Consider the following 20,246-nt stretch of genomic DNA (forward strand, 5'->3'; position numbering starts at 1 on the left):
CGTCAAACACCACCCTAACCTTTGTAGTGGTGCTGGCCTCTTTCAAAACAGGATGATGCGGTAAAAAACATCGTTTGAGAGCTGTATTGTTTGTCACCTTCCGCATATGACCAAGTTCCAAATACTCAGTCATGAACTCATAATATTGCTGCTTAAGCTTGTGATCTCTTGATAATCTTCTTTCCAAACCATAGAACCGCTGCAAGGCGATATCCCTTGAATCTCCTAAATTCGATTCAATATCGTTCTTCCTTGGGAGTGTTACCGTATAACGTCCATCTGCTCCACGTTGAACCGTGCGTTCAAACAGCTCCTCACATCGTGCTTCTTCCGGGGAGTAATTACGATTTTCTCCCACAGCCTCGCAGGACCAAAATCGTTCCATTATCTCCTCCAAATGATCCGATACCACCATGTTACACGATATTCGTGATGATTGAGCCGTTGATGATATTCCTCCTGAGATTACCCAACCGAAAACCGATTCGGTGAGTAAAGGTAAACCATCACCTAAAGGAATCGCCTTGCCTGACCGAAAAAAACTGAAGAAGGACTGTATTCCGAATATAAGATCCACATGATTCGAACGAAAAAACTCAGGATCCGCCAGCTGAATATTTTCAGGAATATTCCATCCTGCTGTTGAAATCGAAGCGGTTGGTAAACTAGCAGTAACCTTGGGTAAAACTAAGAAACTCATATCACAGGTAAATGATGAGTTACGTGATCTGATTAATGCTTGGATCCTATGTCTCACTCTGGTAGATACTTGACCGATTCCTAGAACAGAAATATCAACACCTTCCTTAGAGGTGCTCATCTGCTGGCACATTCTTTCAGAGATGAAGTTACATTCCGACCCAGAGTCCAGCAGGGCACGTGCTGGATGGCATACTGCATTATCATCTTCAACGAGTACTATTGCTGTTGCGAGTAGGACCTTGGTGGTACGGTTTTGTGCCATATTGGAAATTACTGTGTCAGTAGCCGCTACATTAATCACCGTTGTGTTTCGTTTGCTGGTAGAGGCTTCTCCTTCGCCAGAAGTGTTCTTAACATGATTTTCGTCATTCGGTTTGAAACAAACCATGGTATGATGCCGACCCTTGCATTTTTTACAAGAAAACTTCGATGAGCAATCCTTTGCTTGATGACCTTTCTTGAAGCAATTTCGGCAAAGGGACTGTGAGCGAATATGTGACTCCCTGCTTGCAACTGACATGCCCTGGAATGATGGACATAAATACAACCAATGCATTTCTGAGCAGACACTGCATTTTCCAGTGGATGATTGCACAGAGCTATGACTGGAGCGGACCGTGGATGCTTTCTTCTTTGCCAATGCTGCATCATACTTATTTTCCGATGACCTTGTTGGAAGTGATTCAAGAATCCGAATTCTTCTCTGAAGAAAATCTGTCAAGTCCTTTAAAGTGTCTTGTTCCTTGTTTGAGGACTGCTCCTCCCATCCGCGTCGTGTGTATGGATCCAATCTAGAACTAAGTACATCCAAAAGTAGTAGGTCCTTATAATCCGCGGGTTGTACTATTTGATCTAGAGTTTGCACTATTCTATCAAAACCCTCTAGCAATTTGTGTAATTCTGATGCTGATTCCTTGACCAAAACAGGTAGTTTGAAGAGAGCATGTACTTGTCGCTTTTTCAAAAGTTTACTATTATTGTAGCGCTTGATCAATACCTCCCAAGCTATTTGACAATTTCCTTTTGTTATTTTTAATGGATCGATCAACGCTCTGGCTTCTCCTTCAAGACATCCCTTGAGATAATGAAACTTCTCTACTTCAGGTAGCTCAGTTTTCCAATGGATTAATGACGTGAATAAATCCCTGAAACTGAGCCATTCATCAATATTGCCGTTGAATGTTTGCAATTTGATCTGCGGAAGGCGAACGTGATCCATTGGTGTTTGAAGTGTTGTGTCGACCTGCCTAATAGACTGCTCCAAGGAGGGACTATCCTGAAGCTCCTTCGCCTTATCTACCAAAAAGGATTTCGTATCGTAGTAGCGATCTTCAAAATTAATACGTTCTTTGGAAAAGGCCTCTTCTCCTGCTTCGAAATCATCATGCGACTCGATCTCATAGATTGTATTCCCTATTTTCTCCCAAAGTTCATCTAACCGTTCAAGACGAACTGCCACTTGACTAGCCGTTGTAGATTCATCACAGGACTGGGTGAATTTCACGATGTTGTTCAGAGACGTTTGCAATCCCTTAAGCTTCGTATGTAGTGCCTTCAGGGAAGCAGTCTTTTTTGTTGATGATGCTGATGTCGTCGATGGCATATTGCAAGCACTCTCGTGTTTACCGAAAAATTTGAAGTGGTGTAGTATTCGTAAAATAAATCTAGCCTCGACTAGACATATACTGTGTCAGCCTACCTGGGAAACTGACATTGGCGCCAGTAAAATATAAATGCAACAATCAAATATTTCAAGCGTCGATCGTCCAAACTAGCAGGCCTTTCAATCACACAACTCGTTCATGCAACACTCAACACCAACAGCTCGAGTGAGTAAAGCAGGGCTCAGATCCAAGGAAGAATCAATCCAAATTGTCGTATAGGATAATTTATTTTTAATGCGCAGTATCATAATCCAGCAACGGCTGGGCATATACCTTGTAATAAATTTACCTGACAAAACTATTTGTTGAACGAGCCCAGTAACCGCGTTGCAATTATGATGATTAACAATGATTGCACATTCTTCCAATCATTGTTACGCAATCCAGTCAAGTGTAGAACCGATACGAGACCCCAACTTCATCAGCCAGACTAACAGCAAGCATGCATTTGCCTCGTTGTGGTGTGATCACAGCAATCGTGATACGCGAACGCCGTCAAAGATAGTAAGGATTGGTGTTAGAATCACAAAAGAAATCGTCCAGCGGCTGGACGTATACTAATGTTCCACTCACCTAACCGGCTATAGAGTGACACTCCTGTGACTCTATCAATCCCCTACTGCTTAAAGGTCGGTGAACTTCACTGTTGTAAGTTGCTCACGATGACGTCGGTTTAAAAATGGCTCTTGTATTCACAATGATTTAGTGACGCTCCTTGATGCCAGAAATGATGATGGCGGTTATTAGTACAATAGCTAATGGCGTCTCCGCGATGGCTGCTTCGAAAGCGTGGTTTCCTTGATGCAGAAGACCTTGATCGCCGTGCGTTAAGACCTCTGTGGTTCGATAATCCGGCTCGAAGGACCAGCAATGTTGTATAACTGGCCCTTGTAACCGCTAACTGACCTTGATGCCTTCGATTTAGTGGATGCGATGATTTTGGTAGTTGTCCAGATCGTTGGATTTACCAATCCGAGAACCAGGCGGGGTTGATATGGGTATATTGATGTACAGCACCGAGTGATTAAAACACCTTTTAGTTATCACTCCAAACACATTTAATCACTTACTAAATTTTATTTTCTACTTAGGTCTACTATATATATAAATGATCAGCAGGTTATTGTAAAGTGCAACCATCCTCGGTTGCGTATGATTAATTACTGACTGGCTCGATCGAGAGCGATCGAGATGATCCTAGATGTGCGATGATATTTCTCAATCTGTGCTAAACCGTGATGACTACTGTTTTCCATACTCCGACAAATCCCTCTCATTCTCACGGCAATCGAAGTGGCTGCGTTCGTTGTATTCGGTGTTGGTTGTGAAGTAGGGTTCCAATCAAACACTTTCTTTTCTGGGAAATTGTTTTCGAGAGATTGTCGTACAACCGTCATCGGTTCTATAACATTTCCCCGAAAACCATTCTCCAGAACATAAAAAACCGAAGCTTTTTCCCCAGAAATTTATTGCCCAGAAAGTACTAATCTCCAGAAATACAAAATCTAGAAAATAAGAAAATCCTGGAAAAAAATCCCAGAATGTACCAAAGTCCAGAAAACCATACACTGGAAGGCATTAGTCGCTAAAATAGTATTATTGGTATAATATCGTTTGGCATGATGGTTATTTGGCATAATAGAAATTTGGCATAATGATCATTTGGCATAACAGATCAACATGCTGCTTAATAGAATTTGTTCTAATTTACTGCGTCTAACTAGGTCTTACTAGGTCTAATGCGGCTACGCCTCATCGTTTTTAATGACCTGCTGTCCGACCTCGCTGCCGCTCGTTCGGACTTAACTGAGGGATAGCCCCTAGCTTTGGGTAATCCGGGCAAGCGCACGCAACTAGACAGAGGTGATTTCTGCGGGGGCGCTGCCCCCCCGCAGTGGCCGGCGCTTCCGACGGCGGGTCGCCGGCGCACTCGCGGCCTTCGGCCGTCTCGACCTGAATCATCTATGACGAACAGAATATTGTGTAAGCATTAAATAAAATAATTATATAAAATGGTAGTGTGCTATTTACTACCCTTTATCACTAGACCGAATTAACGACGAAAGGTTAGCTTGCTATTATAAACTATATGCAGAAACAAATACCCAATTTAAAGAAGCTATGTTTGAATTTAAATAAATATAGCTAAATGATTTCATACCCGTTATATAATTTAATTATTTTTTATCAAACTCGTTATTTTTAGAACCCTCTTGTTCAGACTAACAAAGCTTGAATTAAACATAGTTGCCTTGCAAGTTACAGTTAATGAGTATTCACGAAATCATCTCCAAGCGCGTTTACAAAGTCAATCTATGAATTGAAATATTAGCAGGTTGATAAGATATTTAGGCTGTCCAGTTTAACAACGTGTCCGGTCTAACCCCTGTATCCCCTAATAATTTCTTAAGTTTCGGAGGGGGGGTTTAATCTCTCCCCCATGTATACGCGCCTGATTTTAGTAGATGCTTTTCTGATAAAAGATCTGTTCCTATGCTGTTTCTGTATTATTTTCCATTATGGGGAAACAGTTTCTAGGTATTTGCTTCTTCTGGGAGATGGTATTCTGGGGAATGGTACATTCTGTTGTATGTCTTTCTACTAATTGATACCTTCGTGACTATGGTTTTCTGGAGAATGGTACATTCTGGGGAAAATACTTCGTTGCTTTCTTTTCTGGGAAATTGTTTTCGAGAGATTGTCGTACAACCCAAACGATATTATACCAATAATACTATTTTAGCGACTAATGCCTTCCAGTGTATGGTTTTCTGGACTTTGGTACATTCTGGGATTTTTTTCCAGGATTTTCTTATTTTCTAGATTTTGTATTTCTGGAGATTAGTACTTTCTGGGCAATAAATTTCTGGGGAAAAAGCTTCGGTTTTTTATGTTCTGGAGAATGGTTTTCGGGGAAATGTTATAGAACCAATGATGACTTCGGTTTCCTCCAGTGTTTCTTGTGTTCATTTGGGTACCATAGTCTGTCTGGTTTGGAAAGCGTGGAACCTGCAAACCCCGCCCTCGACTAGAGTAGTCCAAAAAGACACAAAATCGTGATGAAGACTGTACTCAAAACAAAAAATTCATTTTCTCTGGTGGTAAAATTAATTAAATTTTGTAAAAAGTAGTTTACACACTTAAATTTTATTGCTGAATGTCGGCTGAAAAAATGCCGAAATTTGCACAGCCGAGTGCTCGGTAATCGTCTCGGCAAAACGTATAATTACTATAAATCCTAAATTTCTTAACTGTCAATTATTTCCGAACTTGTCAGCATAAATTTTACTGTTAGTTCGGCAGAAGCGATCAGGATTGAACCATGAATTGCCGAGTCATCAGTAACCCAACGTTACTGTCTTTGTTAATGTATGTAATATAAGTCTTTGTCTTTGTTAATGTATGTAATATAAGTCACAAAAGCAAAAGTTGGAGAAAGATGGTGTTTTATTATGTTCATTTGTATCTAGCATACATAAAAGAAAACATCATGCCTAAAGTCAATTTTTTCTAGTGCTCCTCAACGCACCTAGATGAAAATAAGTAGATATCAATAATTATGTTTACGAAGCAGATAATTTTCTTATTTCACTTATCTTGTCACGAAATATAAAAAATCTGTTTTCCTTCTTCCAATGTTTTCCAGCTCCACGAGCAGCAATGGCAACGTGGTGCTATGCAAAATCGAAAAGAGACATTAATGACAAGTGTCTCACCGAGTTTCAGCAAAAACTATCCCACTTTTAGAAATCTCGGGAAACGGATTTGCTGATTTCGGTATATTTATTGTTTACTGACAATTTCAGCATTATATTATGACAAACTTCGGCAAAAGTGCGCATTTAACTGAGCCATCAGCACAGGCCCGTGCGCAGGGGGGGTTTTGGGGGTTTTAACCCCCCCCCCCATGATGAATTTTTTTTAAATTAAGTTTCATGAACAATGGAGTACTTATTATATTAAAGTGCAAATAACTTGACAATTCATATTTTTTATCAATTTATAAACTGACATAATTTGAAACCCCCCCCCCCCCCCTCCGCGCACGATCCTGTCAGAATTCGTTTTACAATTTTGGACACCCCCCTCTCCCCTTGAAACCCCCCCCCCCCATGGATGATTCCTGCGCACGGGCCTGCATCAGCATATTACTTCAACGAATTTCGGAAAAGAGCATGTGGATTATTGAACAATCAGCAAAATGTCGTGTTGCCGATCTACTTCGGCGTTTCGAAATGCCGAGCTCGAGAAAAGGTTTTAAGTGTGTAGAATGTTCTCACGCCTCTAACTATTTTACAATATGTCAAGTGATTATCGAAATGGCTTCCCAGCAAAAAGTGATTCAACAAAAATAAAAAAAAAATGTGCGCGATAGTAGAAAACCGAAGATAGTCCCACAGGTTAATCGTGCAACAGTTAGGAATCGACAATTCTATAGTGCCCCGTGTGATGAAATCATAAAAGACCCAGGCGACCTTGTGAACGTAAGGATGATTAAATATTCCTTGAAGCACGATTCGAAACTTTTGATTCGGGACGAGATCAAAAAGGTGAATTCATCCGTCTGGTTCATCCATCATGCAATGAAGCGGGCAGGACTTTATGTCTTCAAGTCTTACCGAACCAATAAACGAAAAGCGATGACCAAACCCCGCGCCAGGGAGCAGTACCGTGAATGGTTGGTGCATACGAAATGTATCGTAATAGACGTAATAGACACTATGTAAAACATCGGCCTGGAATTTGTCAGCAAGTTCCGCCTGAATGTTCCGGAGAAGTTTCGGGACCAACAACGGCCAAATATATAAAGAAGAATGCCTCCAGAAGCGCTTGTAACCCTAGAAGAGGAGATTGAATAAACCAACTTATGTTTGTTTGTTCTGGTAATCATCATTTTCCTAGAACACTCCTTATAGTCATAGTTTGTGCGATAGGTTAGCTTTAATCGAAATTAATAAAGAAACTAAATCCTAACACTATCTAAACAAAAATTCGCTACCTATCCCATCCGGAAATATGCAGTATAGTTATGTCGTAATTTGCTTTCAGGTTCAACATATGGGAATTGTAATGGTCCTTTTATTAATGTTTCATAGAATTTCTAACTCTGTCGCATAAATTGCTTGATTTTTTAATAAGATTGTAATTTGCATCACATCAATTACATAACCTTAGACATTTTGAGAAATTAAGATCGCTGGTCAGATTTCTAATAGTCAATGAATGATACGATTGCCAAGGTTGTTCCGCTAAATGAAGGGGAAGGAAACAAATTAGACAGCGAGATAAGTTTTTGATAACTAAGATAGTACTACCGAAATTACTGAATCTAGTTACCGTAATGTAAATAAAATATACACCAAACAGAATGCATATAAATGCACCCTCAAGTACAATGGCCCAGAGTGTTGATGCGATTGAAGCGGCTGTGTACATTTAACGGTAGAGAACAATAATATTGTTCTAATGAGATGTTTCGTGCTGTTAGAATTGTTTTCGGGTCACTAGTGTTGGATTCATCTTTTTATATACTGGTCACAAACAACGATCACGATGTTGTTTACTTGTTGAGGGGCTCGTATCTCATTGTCACTTCTTCTTCTGCTCACGACTGTAACGACGACAATCGACAACGGAGATGCAACAAACAAAGATGACTCTATACGACTCCTACGGATCCTCACGCCGCGGTTCATAGATATTTAGGAAGATTGGTCAATTTGCGTGCCGATATTTATATGTTTCTAAATGGAATTGATTGAGTTCGCGGAATAGTTCCTTGCTTTTTTCGTACGAAAAATTAATACGGAAGGTGGATTATTTTGTATTCTGTTGATTGTAATGTTTGCTCCGTTCAGTATCACCACAGTCACATCACTGCTAATTTACTTTTAGCCAGATGGATCGCGCAGGTCTTGGCTGTCAAACACAAAAACTGCTTTCATTTGGCAGACTATCGTAACACGACATGCAAAGCAGAAGCGATTTTTTTCTTTCTCGTGCTTCCACAAGCAATGTGAAAATTGCGACTTTCCGAATGGCATACGAAATATGCGGTTGGATAATTTTAGTGTGTGATTTTTAAAATTAAATTTCGTTTCACTTTGGTTATTTTGGTGACAAAAACTCTTTACGTTTCAATTGACAGTGTTAGACGCGCAAAAGCACACGTTTACTACGATATTATTGGCTTACACAGGTATCAACGTCGGCGTTCTAGTATCTAGCATGTCATAATTCAAAACTGTTTAGTGTTATAGAAATGTGTAAGAGCACTGTGTAAGATACAATTGATATGATACGTATGAGTATCGTTTACATGTCGTTATCGGTTACCAGCGCTTGTGAGTGAATTCACTTGCGGGAAACCGTTTACTATTAGCGTTTGATGGGTGGATAGATTTGGTATAATGTTCATTGAATATTTTATGGATGCAATACGCGCAATTATAAATACACTGAAGTCTTTTTTTATGCGAATTTACGTACCGCATAAAAAAACCGCATAACTCTGAAAATTCGCATAAAAAACCGCATAACTCGGAAACTTCGCATAAAAAAACCGCAGAAGGGAAACCGCATAACTCTTAAAATTCGCATAACTCTGAAACTTCACATAAAAGAACCGCATAACTCTGAAAATTCCCATAAAAAAGTCGCGTAAAAAAACCGCATAAAAAGACCTCAGTGTATAGCGTAAACTGATGAATCAAATATGGAAGAACCTCGGCACGAAGTGTTTCGTGGAAATGAGCATCATTTTAGTGTACAGTTCGACGTCAACATTTCAAAAGGGCCAAAAAACAATTGAGAGTTTCTTTTTGTTTACTTTCTCTTTCGACTATATCTGCATTATTATACACACGTTCTCTACATATTTGGTACTGTTAGAAACATGGGAATATTGTCTTTTATTTTAAATTAATATTTTTTAGGTACACGTGAAAATTAAGGAGATAATAACAAAAGAGAAAATAAACAAAGAGAAACTCTCATTGGTTTATGTGACCTTATGAAATGACGTCGAATTAATGGCGTTTTCGTTTTTAATTTGCACTACACCGGTGCAGTGCTACACTGAGGCATGAATAAACGAACAAAACTGACGAAAACATAAACAGTAACCATTGACTACAATAAACGATTCCATTGCACAGAGCTACACCAAACTTTTGATGAGTGCTACACCAGTGGTATCGGTGCAGAAAAAGTGTAGCACTGGTGTAGTGCAATTGGCAAAAACGAACGGATTCAGTGCACCTTTCGCTACACCGGTGTAGTGCAATTTAAAAACGAAAACGACATAAGAAAAATAAATCTGCGATCGTGACAGATCGAAATGGTTCCTCTACGGTTTGTTCTTTTATGAAGAAAATACTTACAGTAACTTGCTGACGTTCCAACTGTATCTGCATCTGCAACTGCTGTAACTGTGATGGCTGAGGTGCGCCCCCGCGGCGAACACTTGACAGTTGTTGCAGTAATTCTGCGATAGGATCTACCGATTCTCGACCCGAAGGCGATAGTGTCGACAACCCTCCACCCGATGAACTGAAGTGCATGTTGGAACGCCTTGAGCGGGGTCCACCAAGCGCTCGCCCCGAATGTGGCATCCTCCGCACACCTCCATGTCGAATAGCTGAGGGCTCATCGTACAACATTAGTTAAGGAAAGTATAGAATATTAATCTCTTCAATTTCAAATCCAACGTACACGCAGAGAATCGATTTATATATAACGGTGTCAATGTTATAATTGAATACAATATCTTTGTTTAGGCTCGAAGAAGCAATTCCGCAAAGTAGAATGTGAATGCTCCTAATTTCATCTTACTCTTGAAGACAATCTATCGAACAGAGACAACAGATCTCAATCTAACTAATGGGGTAACGTTGCCCCATTAGGATAAGAAACAGAAAGCAAACCGTATTAAATCTATTCAATGATTAATAAAAAAGTTAGCGGTATGTTAAAGATTAGGCCAGCTTCACGTTTCCTTAACGTAACATATTATATAACTTTTGAAAAGGATATTAGAAACGAGATCAGATCTCGGGATCCACTTCGGTGCTCAAGGCTCAAATGTCCAGCAAAATCGTCCGTCACCAAATTGGGATCGCCTCCAGGAAGAGCGGCACACACGGGACAGACGACTTCTAATCCGGTGTCGGTGTGTTCGGAACTTACATGCTCAAGTAGAGCAGAATCGCTGAGTCCCATACGCTTGCAGTATGGACAAGTAAATGACTGTGGCTGATCCGGAGTTAGGACTTCACCGCCGTAGTACAACTCGAAGTCGGACCTCGTGAGAATACATTGCATTGGATGATCAGCTGAATGTCGTGTGCTGGTTGCTCCTTCCTCATAACAGTTAGCGCACAAATCGTAATCGTAACAGATAAGACATTTGTAGCGACGTCCACGAAAGTTACTTTTCAAACACGAATCACAGCTGACACCTGGGAAAAAGAAATTAGAATGCTTTGAGCCATTTTTGGAAAATATGCTTGGTAACGTAAACGATGGTAACGTATAGAGCGAAAAGTTGTCAGAGTTGAGATGTCAGATGGAAGAGTTGTAGAAACTTCTGTTAATAAATCAAATTCAATAACTGGCAATTTTATATGGGAGATGGACAACAGAACTGAAACTGAAATAAATGTATCCCCAGCCAGGTGTTTTAGTTTTATTTCGAACAGATTAGTTTTTGTTTTGTCTTAGAAATGCATGAAACGTCGAGATCTGGTGTTATCCCAATTTTTTTGGTAAAAACAAAATTTGAGACGTTACGCGGTTTTTACGTGGATTCAAAATCGATTTATGTTGTAGTTGATTTTTTTCATGCATTTCCAAGACATTTGACGTAAAAAATGTTTATGCATTTCCAAGACATTTGGCATAAAAAAATTCTCCAAGTCAATTTTATTCGAAAATTTTTTTTCTGAGATTACACCAGTCCCGGACGTTTCATGAATTTTTAATACATATGGCATAATTTTTTTTTATTTTTCCTATTTTTTAACGCGGATTTCCGAAGTTACGCGGTTTTGTATCCCCCGCGTAAAAAGCGACCTCACACTGTACTATCAAATTTAAACTTGGTATACACTGCCGTTCTAATTTTTCTTCTATATTTGAAACACGACTAAATCGCTACTGGGGTTGCCAGTTTTTTTTTCTATAATTTTCGAATTTAAATCTAGGCTGTGAACCATTTGGCGAATCATTTTCCCTTTTAGTCAAAATTTGACACTCGTGCAGTTATTTTTTATCGAATAGTTAAATTTACCTAACACCTCTGCCCATTTCAAAGTTTGACGATTAAAAATTTTTTTTAGGTTATTTTGAACTGAAAATAAAATGATGTCAAGTTATATAATAATTCCAATACGTAAGAAGAGGTTTAAAAAAACTTACGCCAGTTGACAATATATTAAACTTGTCTATAGGGGTACTTTCTTTCCTAAACTGAAAGTATAAAAATATATAACACTGAATAAATTTTTACTAAGGATCTGAAATTAGATTTTTGCCATTTTTTTCAGTGTCGGAAAATAGCTATCGAACTGTCAAAAATGATCATTAATCAGAGCAGGGTTATTATTGACAACGAGAAAATAACTTCTCGACTGTCAAATTTTAACTAAAAGTTAAAATAATTCGCGAGATGGTTAACAGCCTTAAAAAGAGACAAATTGTGCAAATCTTGAACTAGAACACTACTGAACACACGGTTGATACAACTACACTCAGAAAAATTCTAACATTTACAATGGCGTCGCACCATTGAAACCATTTTTAACGCAAAATTTAATGCAAATTCGTTGTTGCAAATTCAATTCCATTTTGAGAATTGTACAAAATCAAGGACACGCACAATCGCAGATGTACTCAATACAGCGTAGCTTTTACGAATGACCAGGTATCAAACTGATAATTGGATAGAATATCAATGACAGATGTGGTCACCTAAAAAAATAAAAAAATCTAATCGGGTGACTGAGAGCGCCACATGGTGGTGATTCCGAGAACTTTTTGATCAAGGTAGTATACATTTCAGTTAAAGATTCAAATGCATATTCTACTGCATTATTGATGCAGAAGATGAGGAGGTTTTATGCCTTTTGGAGAGCAAGTTTGACATAAACTAACTCTAGTGGGCTTTTCCCTACTCCGAGTAAATAAATAAATTGAAAGGCATCATTGTACCAATACAACAATAAAAAAATTGATGAGGTGGGAGGGTATAAAAGTACTAACAATAAATTCTATGAAAAAATATTTCATTCTGAAAAGTGGTTGTTTTTTTTCATAAATACGTTTATTTCATAGGCAATATACATAAGTTTTTCTTCACCGTGGAGAATAGTGGTTGTAGAGTCTTTGTTTCAATTCCAGTTGTTCGGCTTACCTCTCATCCTCTATTTCGATTAAACCAATTATTCGAAAACAAACGAATCAAGCAAAATGCTACATTTATGTTACTTTTGTATATGAAATTCAATTATTTTTGTTACAACTGGTATGTGAATATTATTTACATTTCGGGCGAGATGGACCTACTATGATCTCAGCCAGACTTAACGGAAGACAAGTAAAAAAAAAATATTTCGGGCGCACAACCAGTCAGTGACTAGCACAATAGAGAAGACAGTAAGTGATTATAATAAATATTACTATAAATATACTCTCCTACCCAGTGCTTTAGTAAAAGAATAGGTATAGAGCGAGAAGACTAGTGTTTGTTGTCTGATGAACAGAGAAGATGTTTGGATATATTATACCGATCGTGAGGCGGCTAGAATTTAGACCAAATTACATTTCCAGGAGCGTGATTTTAAACCTAGCCAAATGCATTCAAATAGCCGTAGAATTCTTCAATCATCTTCAAAGTTAAATTAAATTTACAGGTTGCGTTAGTTGCTGGTCAAACGAGCCGATTTCAGCTAAACCCATTTCCAGCTTCCGGTTCCGGTAGTATCGGGAAAGTGGTAGACAGAAAAGTTGTATGAAGAATCCGTTATTCATATTACTGAAAGCATGAGTTTTTTTCATTTTTGATCTGGTACGGGCTCAAGAAATTGCCTACCCGCAAAATGCGTATGTTATTCAAATATTCAATAAATATTGTAATATTATGGGTGTATTACAAATATTTTGTGCAATCAGTTAGTGTACAAAAAGGCAAGTGGGTAATGTCAGAGACATAACTGTATGACGCGAAAACGAAAAATAAACTAGCACGTGGTATACAACCTTCCCGAATATCGATAATCGTATGTACTAGTTGATTGACCGTGTGAATTTTGCAAACTTTGAATGCTTCACTTGCAGAATTCTAACGGTATAAGGCGGAACACACGCAAACAAAAAATTACAGGATTGTGTAGGGAACAGAACCGATTACGGACATTAAATTTGAAAAATCTACAGCAAATCGTTCGTGGCCATCTACGATTTCTTAATTTAAGTTAGGAATTAGTATGACACTAATTTCAACAACTTACTTGTCAAACTTGATGGAAAATTTGATTCAATCAATTCACGAAGTTTCTCGCAGTCATTTTGTTCAAATGTTTTATTATATGTTTGACATTTAATATTAGGATAGGATTCTTAGTGTCAGTAGGATCGTAGTATTAGCCATGCAATGATTCTGTACGCTAGGAATCGGCTGCGAAGTCTGTTGAAACAGAAAGGCAAAATTCCACAAAAGGAATGTAATGCCAAGACTTTGCTTTGCTTGACATTTATTATTACCGCAACTGTCGAACATAATAATTATTGGGATGACATATATACATCACTATGGTGACATTTTAAACTAACATGTTATGGCATTATTTTTTTTATTTGAAAGATATTTTTATTCAGGCCTATTTGCGTACAAGCTTGACGTGGCCGATTGAGTCGATTTTTTAAATCTTGTATCTTGACCGAAAGTCACATAAGAATGTATAGGCCTCTTCAAGTGCATGCGTAACAAACGTACGCCATTTAGAATACCGGGGAAAAAATTCTTCCACTTTTCTTTTTTGGTAGAGAGAATCTCTCCGCATTGGGACATAGTTTTGCGCATATATGAAACGGTGACGTTTGAGGGAAGTTCATGCACACGCACTTCTATAGCACTATCTTCCATATATACTGGAATGTTGTACTTGATATTTTCATGCTCCACGTAGTGCACATTGTTATAGTCTTTTGCGAATTGAATTGCATCCAACTCTTTATAAAACTGGATGTAAAAAACATTATTTGTCTTATTGCATTGAAGTAAATGCACACGTTTAATGTCAAGATGCATTTGCTCTTTAAGCAAACCTTAAAGTTCTTGTATCGAAGGTCGAATTATGCGCTGCCTGAAGTCAACAACAATTGTATTCTTTCGTGTCGGCGTTAGCTTTTGTTCGTTTGGTTCACTCATTTCGAGGTCGTTCTATTGTTCAATACACAATACTGTACTTGGTTTTTTCTGTCCAGAACGTAAGCGGTTTTGTTTTATCGACTGAGTTGGATGAGATGTGAAAGCGAACTGATGTTATGGCATTGATTTATGTCATAAAGTTACACACTTAATTTTATGTTCGAATATTTCGAAATCAACATGCCCACACATATAATTCAAATGTCACTCACACTTGTCATATGACGACACACTTCAAATTTATTTTTAAAGCACAAATGAAGCGTAATTGATTTCTTAGTGCGCCTAGAAACATGAATTGTATTTATAGAAACGCATTAGAAAGTGTTGATTTTCAGCAGTGTACACTTTGAGCGATAATTTATTCATTTCATGTGGTTGGAAAATTGCGCCTGTTTTAAAAGGCACCTTAATGCTTGTTCATATTAAACATTTTTAGAAAACTTCAATAGTGATATCTGGTAGTGTACTAGGAGTACGGCTTTCAAACCGATGTACGTTTCCATCATCTTCTCAATGTTTTGTATCACATTATCAAGATACTCAGACGTAGCACATCACTATATTCATCGTTGTTTTGACGATCGCGTCAGTTTATGCGTATTCCTGCATAATATACCGTAACTGTTCTCGATCGATTGTGTCGTATGCCGCTTGGAAGTCAATGAATAGGTGATGCGCGGGTATGTTTTATTAACGACACTTCTGGAGTACTTCAATATTATAATATAATTTTAAGGCACACTGCTTAAGCTCTAAGATGCCAAGGGTATTTACTAATCTTAATTACGACTAACTTAAAACTAGAATAGTATCATTATGTAATGTAGCATCGGGGTAGCGGATTCTCGAGTATTCAGCTTCCAGCTGGCGACTATCCATGTTGGCCGCATCTTTCGGTTCGTGTGGGTCCGCGGGTCTGGAGTAGGGTAAAGTGTTATAATATGCCCCCCTTAAGAAAACATTGAGATATTTCCAAGTGTATTGATATATTTTCCTCGAGAATGTAAGTATTTCATTGCAATACGGATGAGGAACATAATTTTCAATGACTCCAATAGAAAAGATGAGAATTGATTTATATAAACACATTTTCCAAAGCGGCCACATTCTTAGTTTTTTTCGCTCGCCTCAGACATAATGTCCCAGCAGCCGTAAAATATGTCTCATAACAAATCAGTGGCATGACACACAATAAAAGACATTTTATCCCACAACAATGATGCATTATGCTTCTTGAAATGTCCATAAAGTTACTGTTTTGAGATAATCAGTATGTCAAAGAAATGGCGGATAAAACATCTATTTAGTCGAAGCAAAACCATACATCGAAAAGCTGCCAAATGAAATTTTTAGTTTTTTCATACTTTCCTGCAAACGACAACCACTAAACTTGCATAGCAGAAAGATCCTACGAAAAGGCGATCCTACGCTTCAGGTGCAGGGAATCTGCCGTTGGCTGAGCGTGCTCCCGGATTGATTCCTGTGTCGTTCTCTGTATTTTGCGTTTCGCCATTTTACCTAGGACACTCGAGTCCTTTCGAGCCTCGGAGAAGGCTACGGTTAGGTGCATGACATCACACAGAAAACCAAATCAACCACGGTGTCACGGTAATTTAACTTATCTCTAGTGAAATATATTCGACATCATCCTTAACTACACATCACACTCGAGACGAAACGTTTACTTCATGATCGTAGTATCACTTCTCTTAGCGCTACTCCTTAACTGTTCGGGAAAGTAATACTGACTCGAATTTTAAATCATTGCATGCAGAACATCGGTGATACTCAACGCCGGTTCATGCCGAAGCGCTTCACAGCTACTAACCTCGTATTCTTTACATCTCACGTGATGAACGCAATGATGTCAGACGGGTTGCATACGAACGTTATCTATACGGATCTTGATCCTGATTATCAAATCGGTATGCGTCAAAGATCTTGATGTGTTTCTCGACGAGCAAAGCAGTCTTTGCATTACATTCTTTTTTGTAGAATTTGGCCTTTTAAGTTTCAACAAACTTCGCAGCCGATTTATAGCGTACAGAATCATTGCATGGCTAGTACTACGGTCCTACTTACACGAACGACGAACAGATATTCATCTCAACTCCAGTAGTCAGCTCATATACGAAAGGTACTAGTAAGAGTGAGCTCTGTCTCTGTTCGATAGATTGATTTTAAGAGAGAGCTGAAAATAGGTGCATTCAATCCGAGTTTTCGCGTTGCTATTACAAAAATATTGCATAATTTTCGAAACTATTTGCCCCTAAATGTCCAAATTCTGTGGCGATCAATAGTAGGTCGTCACTCGTTCACGCCTGAGACGTCAGAAAGAATATTGCACCTCCATAAAATGTGACATACATAGTGTAAACTTTGTCTTGGTTTTAATTGAACTGCTAGGAGGAGATGGTAGTTTAATTTGAACTGCTTTAAGCACTGATGAGCCGTAGGCATAACGTGAAAAAAGTGAAAATGAAATATGTGCTTATTGCACAAACCAAAAAATTTCTAAATGGTCAAAATCTGCGGTGATAAGTAGTCAGTCGTCACTCGTTTACGCCCAAAACGTCAAAAAGGTAAAAAATGTTACAAAAAAAGTGCATCAGCTTAGAGGCGAATTTGAATTGGCTATTCAAATAAGAAGCGTTTGCTTCAGTCTCACATGAAACACGCCAGAGTAAGGGTCGTGTGGGTCTGATTGAAATGCGAGTTTGGATAAACTGAGTAATTCGAAAAACAATTTTGAAATGCATACGGTGCAGCCACATGAGTGAAGCCAAAAAGGTTAGGCGATCAAAAGCCACCGACTGAGTCGACTGCCGACTAGCATCCAGAGCGGCGACCTTCTGCAAGCAAACCTAAAAGCCACCCATTTGCCCGGACTACAAAATTAGGAGCTTCTCCCGTAGTTAAGAGCGAACTCGCATTATTTGTATTGCAAATTTGTTCTCATTACGAAAAAACACAACTTCTGTCACGCAAAGCCGCCGAGATTATGCAATCCGAATCGACTTAAGACCAATCGGAAGTAGCGGCTTCCTGCATACCAACCTGTAAGCGGCTCGTTTACCCGATCCACTGAAAGCTAGTTACTATGCCTTTGTTAGAATAGTGTTAGTACGTAAGTACCATGACTCTATTGATTGGCATAAACTTAGATTGAAATGATAGGTCTTATGACTCCATAGGGGACTGTGAAATTTTATCCGAAACCGACTTCTGACGTTATAGGCAGACGAGTGTTAAAAATTTGGAACCGTCGTTTATAGAGGTGATGCTAGGATCATAAAAAATCTTCGAAGCTGAGCTAAAACTATTCCAAGTAGTCTTGTTAGTTGATAGTTAAAAGAATGGAATTTTTCTATACCATTACCTAGTTTCCGGAAATAGTCAAAAACACCGCTTATATTTTTATAACGTTTTCCAGAGATAACTAAATTGATCGAAGAGATTAAAATTATATGTGAAAAATCGACTTCAGATTCCAGTATTACTGGGTGAAGGGTGTAGAAGATTTCGAGCCTATTTTTTAAATATTCATGCAACAAATCTTCAAAACTGTCTCAATAGACAGGTTGGGTTAGCTACTAGCTAAAGCAACTTAATTCAGTAACATTATCTTCAAGCTTCAGATGCGGAAATACTTGGGGTGATTGAAAATTCTTGAATTAGATTCACACCAATTTCTCTTCTTAACGATCACCAATATTGGAATGCGAAAAACATTTTCATAAAACAGATTTGTACGCAATTGATTTTGAGCTAGAGAAGAGTGGATGTAGAGAATTATTACCTCACCGCTGGAACATCTTGAAGAACAAGAAGATAGTTCATTTTCCATACAATAAACTTCATATTGTTTTCGTTTTTAAAAACAATGTTGGATAGCTTAACTAGTAATCTTATTCCAAATTTGACATATCCAAATGATCCAACCATGCTCATAGAAATTGTGGTTTCAATTACTTTGACAAATTAGGTACATAGTAACGAAAGAGCACTGTAGAGCATCCACTGTATTACCATAGATTTTTTATTCTGCAATCGAGCCGAGTATTGACTATTACTCGTTCTAAATTTAGCTCACAAAGAACCAATTCCGAACAATCACTCAGACGGTTACCAGTTTATTTTTTGTGCAATTTTATTCGATTCAAAAAATATAAAACAAGTAAATCGTTGCAGATTTAAAGAATCAATCAGTCCTAAGTTGCAAAAGATATACAAATAAGTATGGATAATGTTTGCATTGAAGATGTAGTTAATATACAAAAATAATAAGACCTCTTTCTTTACCTTCATGGCGACTCATTATTTTTCAATTCGAGGCCGCGAGTACAAATACACACACGGTTGTACCACACGTACGTACACTGGCCGTGTTCAAGATACGGACGGAACACTGTTTGCTGCTTCTTCTTTTAGCCGTACGCTGCTCTTATTTCCCTCGAAGTATTTTATGGTGTATCCAAAATGCGCTTCCGTCGAGCTTTTCAGAATAAAATTTTGTTGGAACTCGACAATTTACTTTTATATTCGAATCCGCCCACTGGTGCAGTCAATCACACCACAAATTTTCACCCGTTTTCGATATGCGACTGTCCACGATGGTTTTTTTCCTCGCTACTTTTCCGACAAATAGAAGAAAACGGAAAACGGACGTCGATGAGTGAGAAAAGAATCAAGTTCCTCTCTCACACACACAGCTCACCAGCAACTAAGCAATCACATAATCGCGTTTGCAAATTTTCCTTCTTTTTGTCACGACTGGCCGAGAAGACAGGAAAAGACAGTTTTTTGTTTTGATGTCGATAATTTGAACTCCAGCAATATTCTTGATGAAACAGTCACTTTTTTGTTGGAAATATATAATGCAATAAACTGAAAAATTACAAATTTACACGACGAAAAGACATTCCACAGTCAGTCCACGATGATGTTCTCCGTTCGCAATGAATAATCATCTCAAGAAGTACGACAAAAATGGTGCGTTTGCACTTACACAAGCACAGCTGTCATAACTGCATCGACTGAGAGGAAATTTTCTGACATCTTCATGATAAATTTCAGGGTTACTTCTATTTTAGTATATAGAATGCCAAGGAACACTTTAGTACAAAATGTTTTCGAAAAAGGTAACACCCACTTGTACGCGTAGGGCAGATTTCCCCCCAGAGGCTAACTATGTCTGCCAGCCATTTTTGCCGGAGTTCTGCCAGAATACCGGCAAAAGTCTGGCAACAATGCAACAACCGTTTTCGGCAGAGAATTTAGCCTAGCGGTTTTTATCGGTTCTGTTTCTGTCGGATTCTTGCCTTTCAAGATTGGCAGAACCGTTTTGAATCGGTTCTACATTTTTAGCGTTTCGGTTTTATTTTTTCAATTAAAAGTACATATAAAAGACAATCAGTTATTGCCCTTCATCTAACTAATTATATAAAATG

General features: G+C 38.3%; 1 protein-coding gene across 2 annotated transcripts in view; it reads right to left on the reverse strand.

Moving 5' to 3' along the window:
- Positions 1 to 19,796, reverse strand: part of LOC131432898 (E3 ubiquitin-protein ligase KCMF1) — a 32,447-nt gene extending 12,651 nt beyond the window's left edge. Inside the window, exons 1-4 of one of the 2 annotated variants that reach the window (XM_058599474.1) lie at positions 19,514 to 19,796; positions 19,099 to 19,425; positions 10,401 to 10,825; positions 9,749 to 10,018 (exon numbers count right to left, since the gene is read on the reverse strand). In XM_058599474.1, coding sequence (XP_058455457.1) covers positions 9,749 to 10,018; positions 10,401 to 10,825; positions 19,099 to 19,114 — 711 coding nt within the window. In that variant the 5' untranslated portion in view covers positions 19,115 to 19,425; positions 19,514 to 19,796. Of the gene's footprint in view, positions 1 to 9,748; positions 10,019 to 10,400; positions 10,826 to 19,098 lie in introns of both variants that reach the window. The other variant, XM_058599473.1, reaches the window with a different exon arrangement.
- Between the last annotated feature and the right edge of the window lie 450 nt (positions 19,797 to 20,246).

The sequence above is a fragment of the Malaya genurostris genome, chromosome 2 (genome assembly GCF_030247185.1).
Source record: "Malaya genurostris strain Urasoe2022 chromosome 2, Malgen_1.1, whole genome shotgun sequence".
In the NCBI taxonomy this organism is placed as follows: domain Eukaryota; kingdom Metazoa; phylum Arthropoda; class Insecta; order Diptera; family Culicidae; genus Malaya; species Malaya genurostris.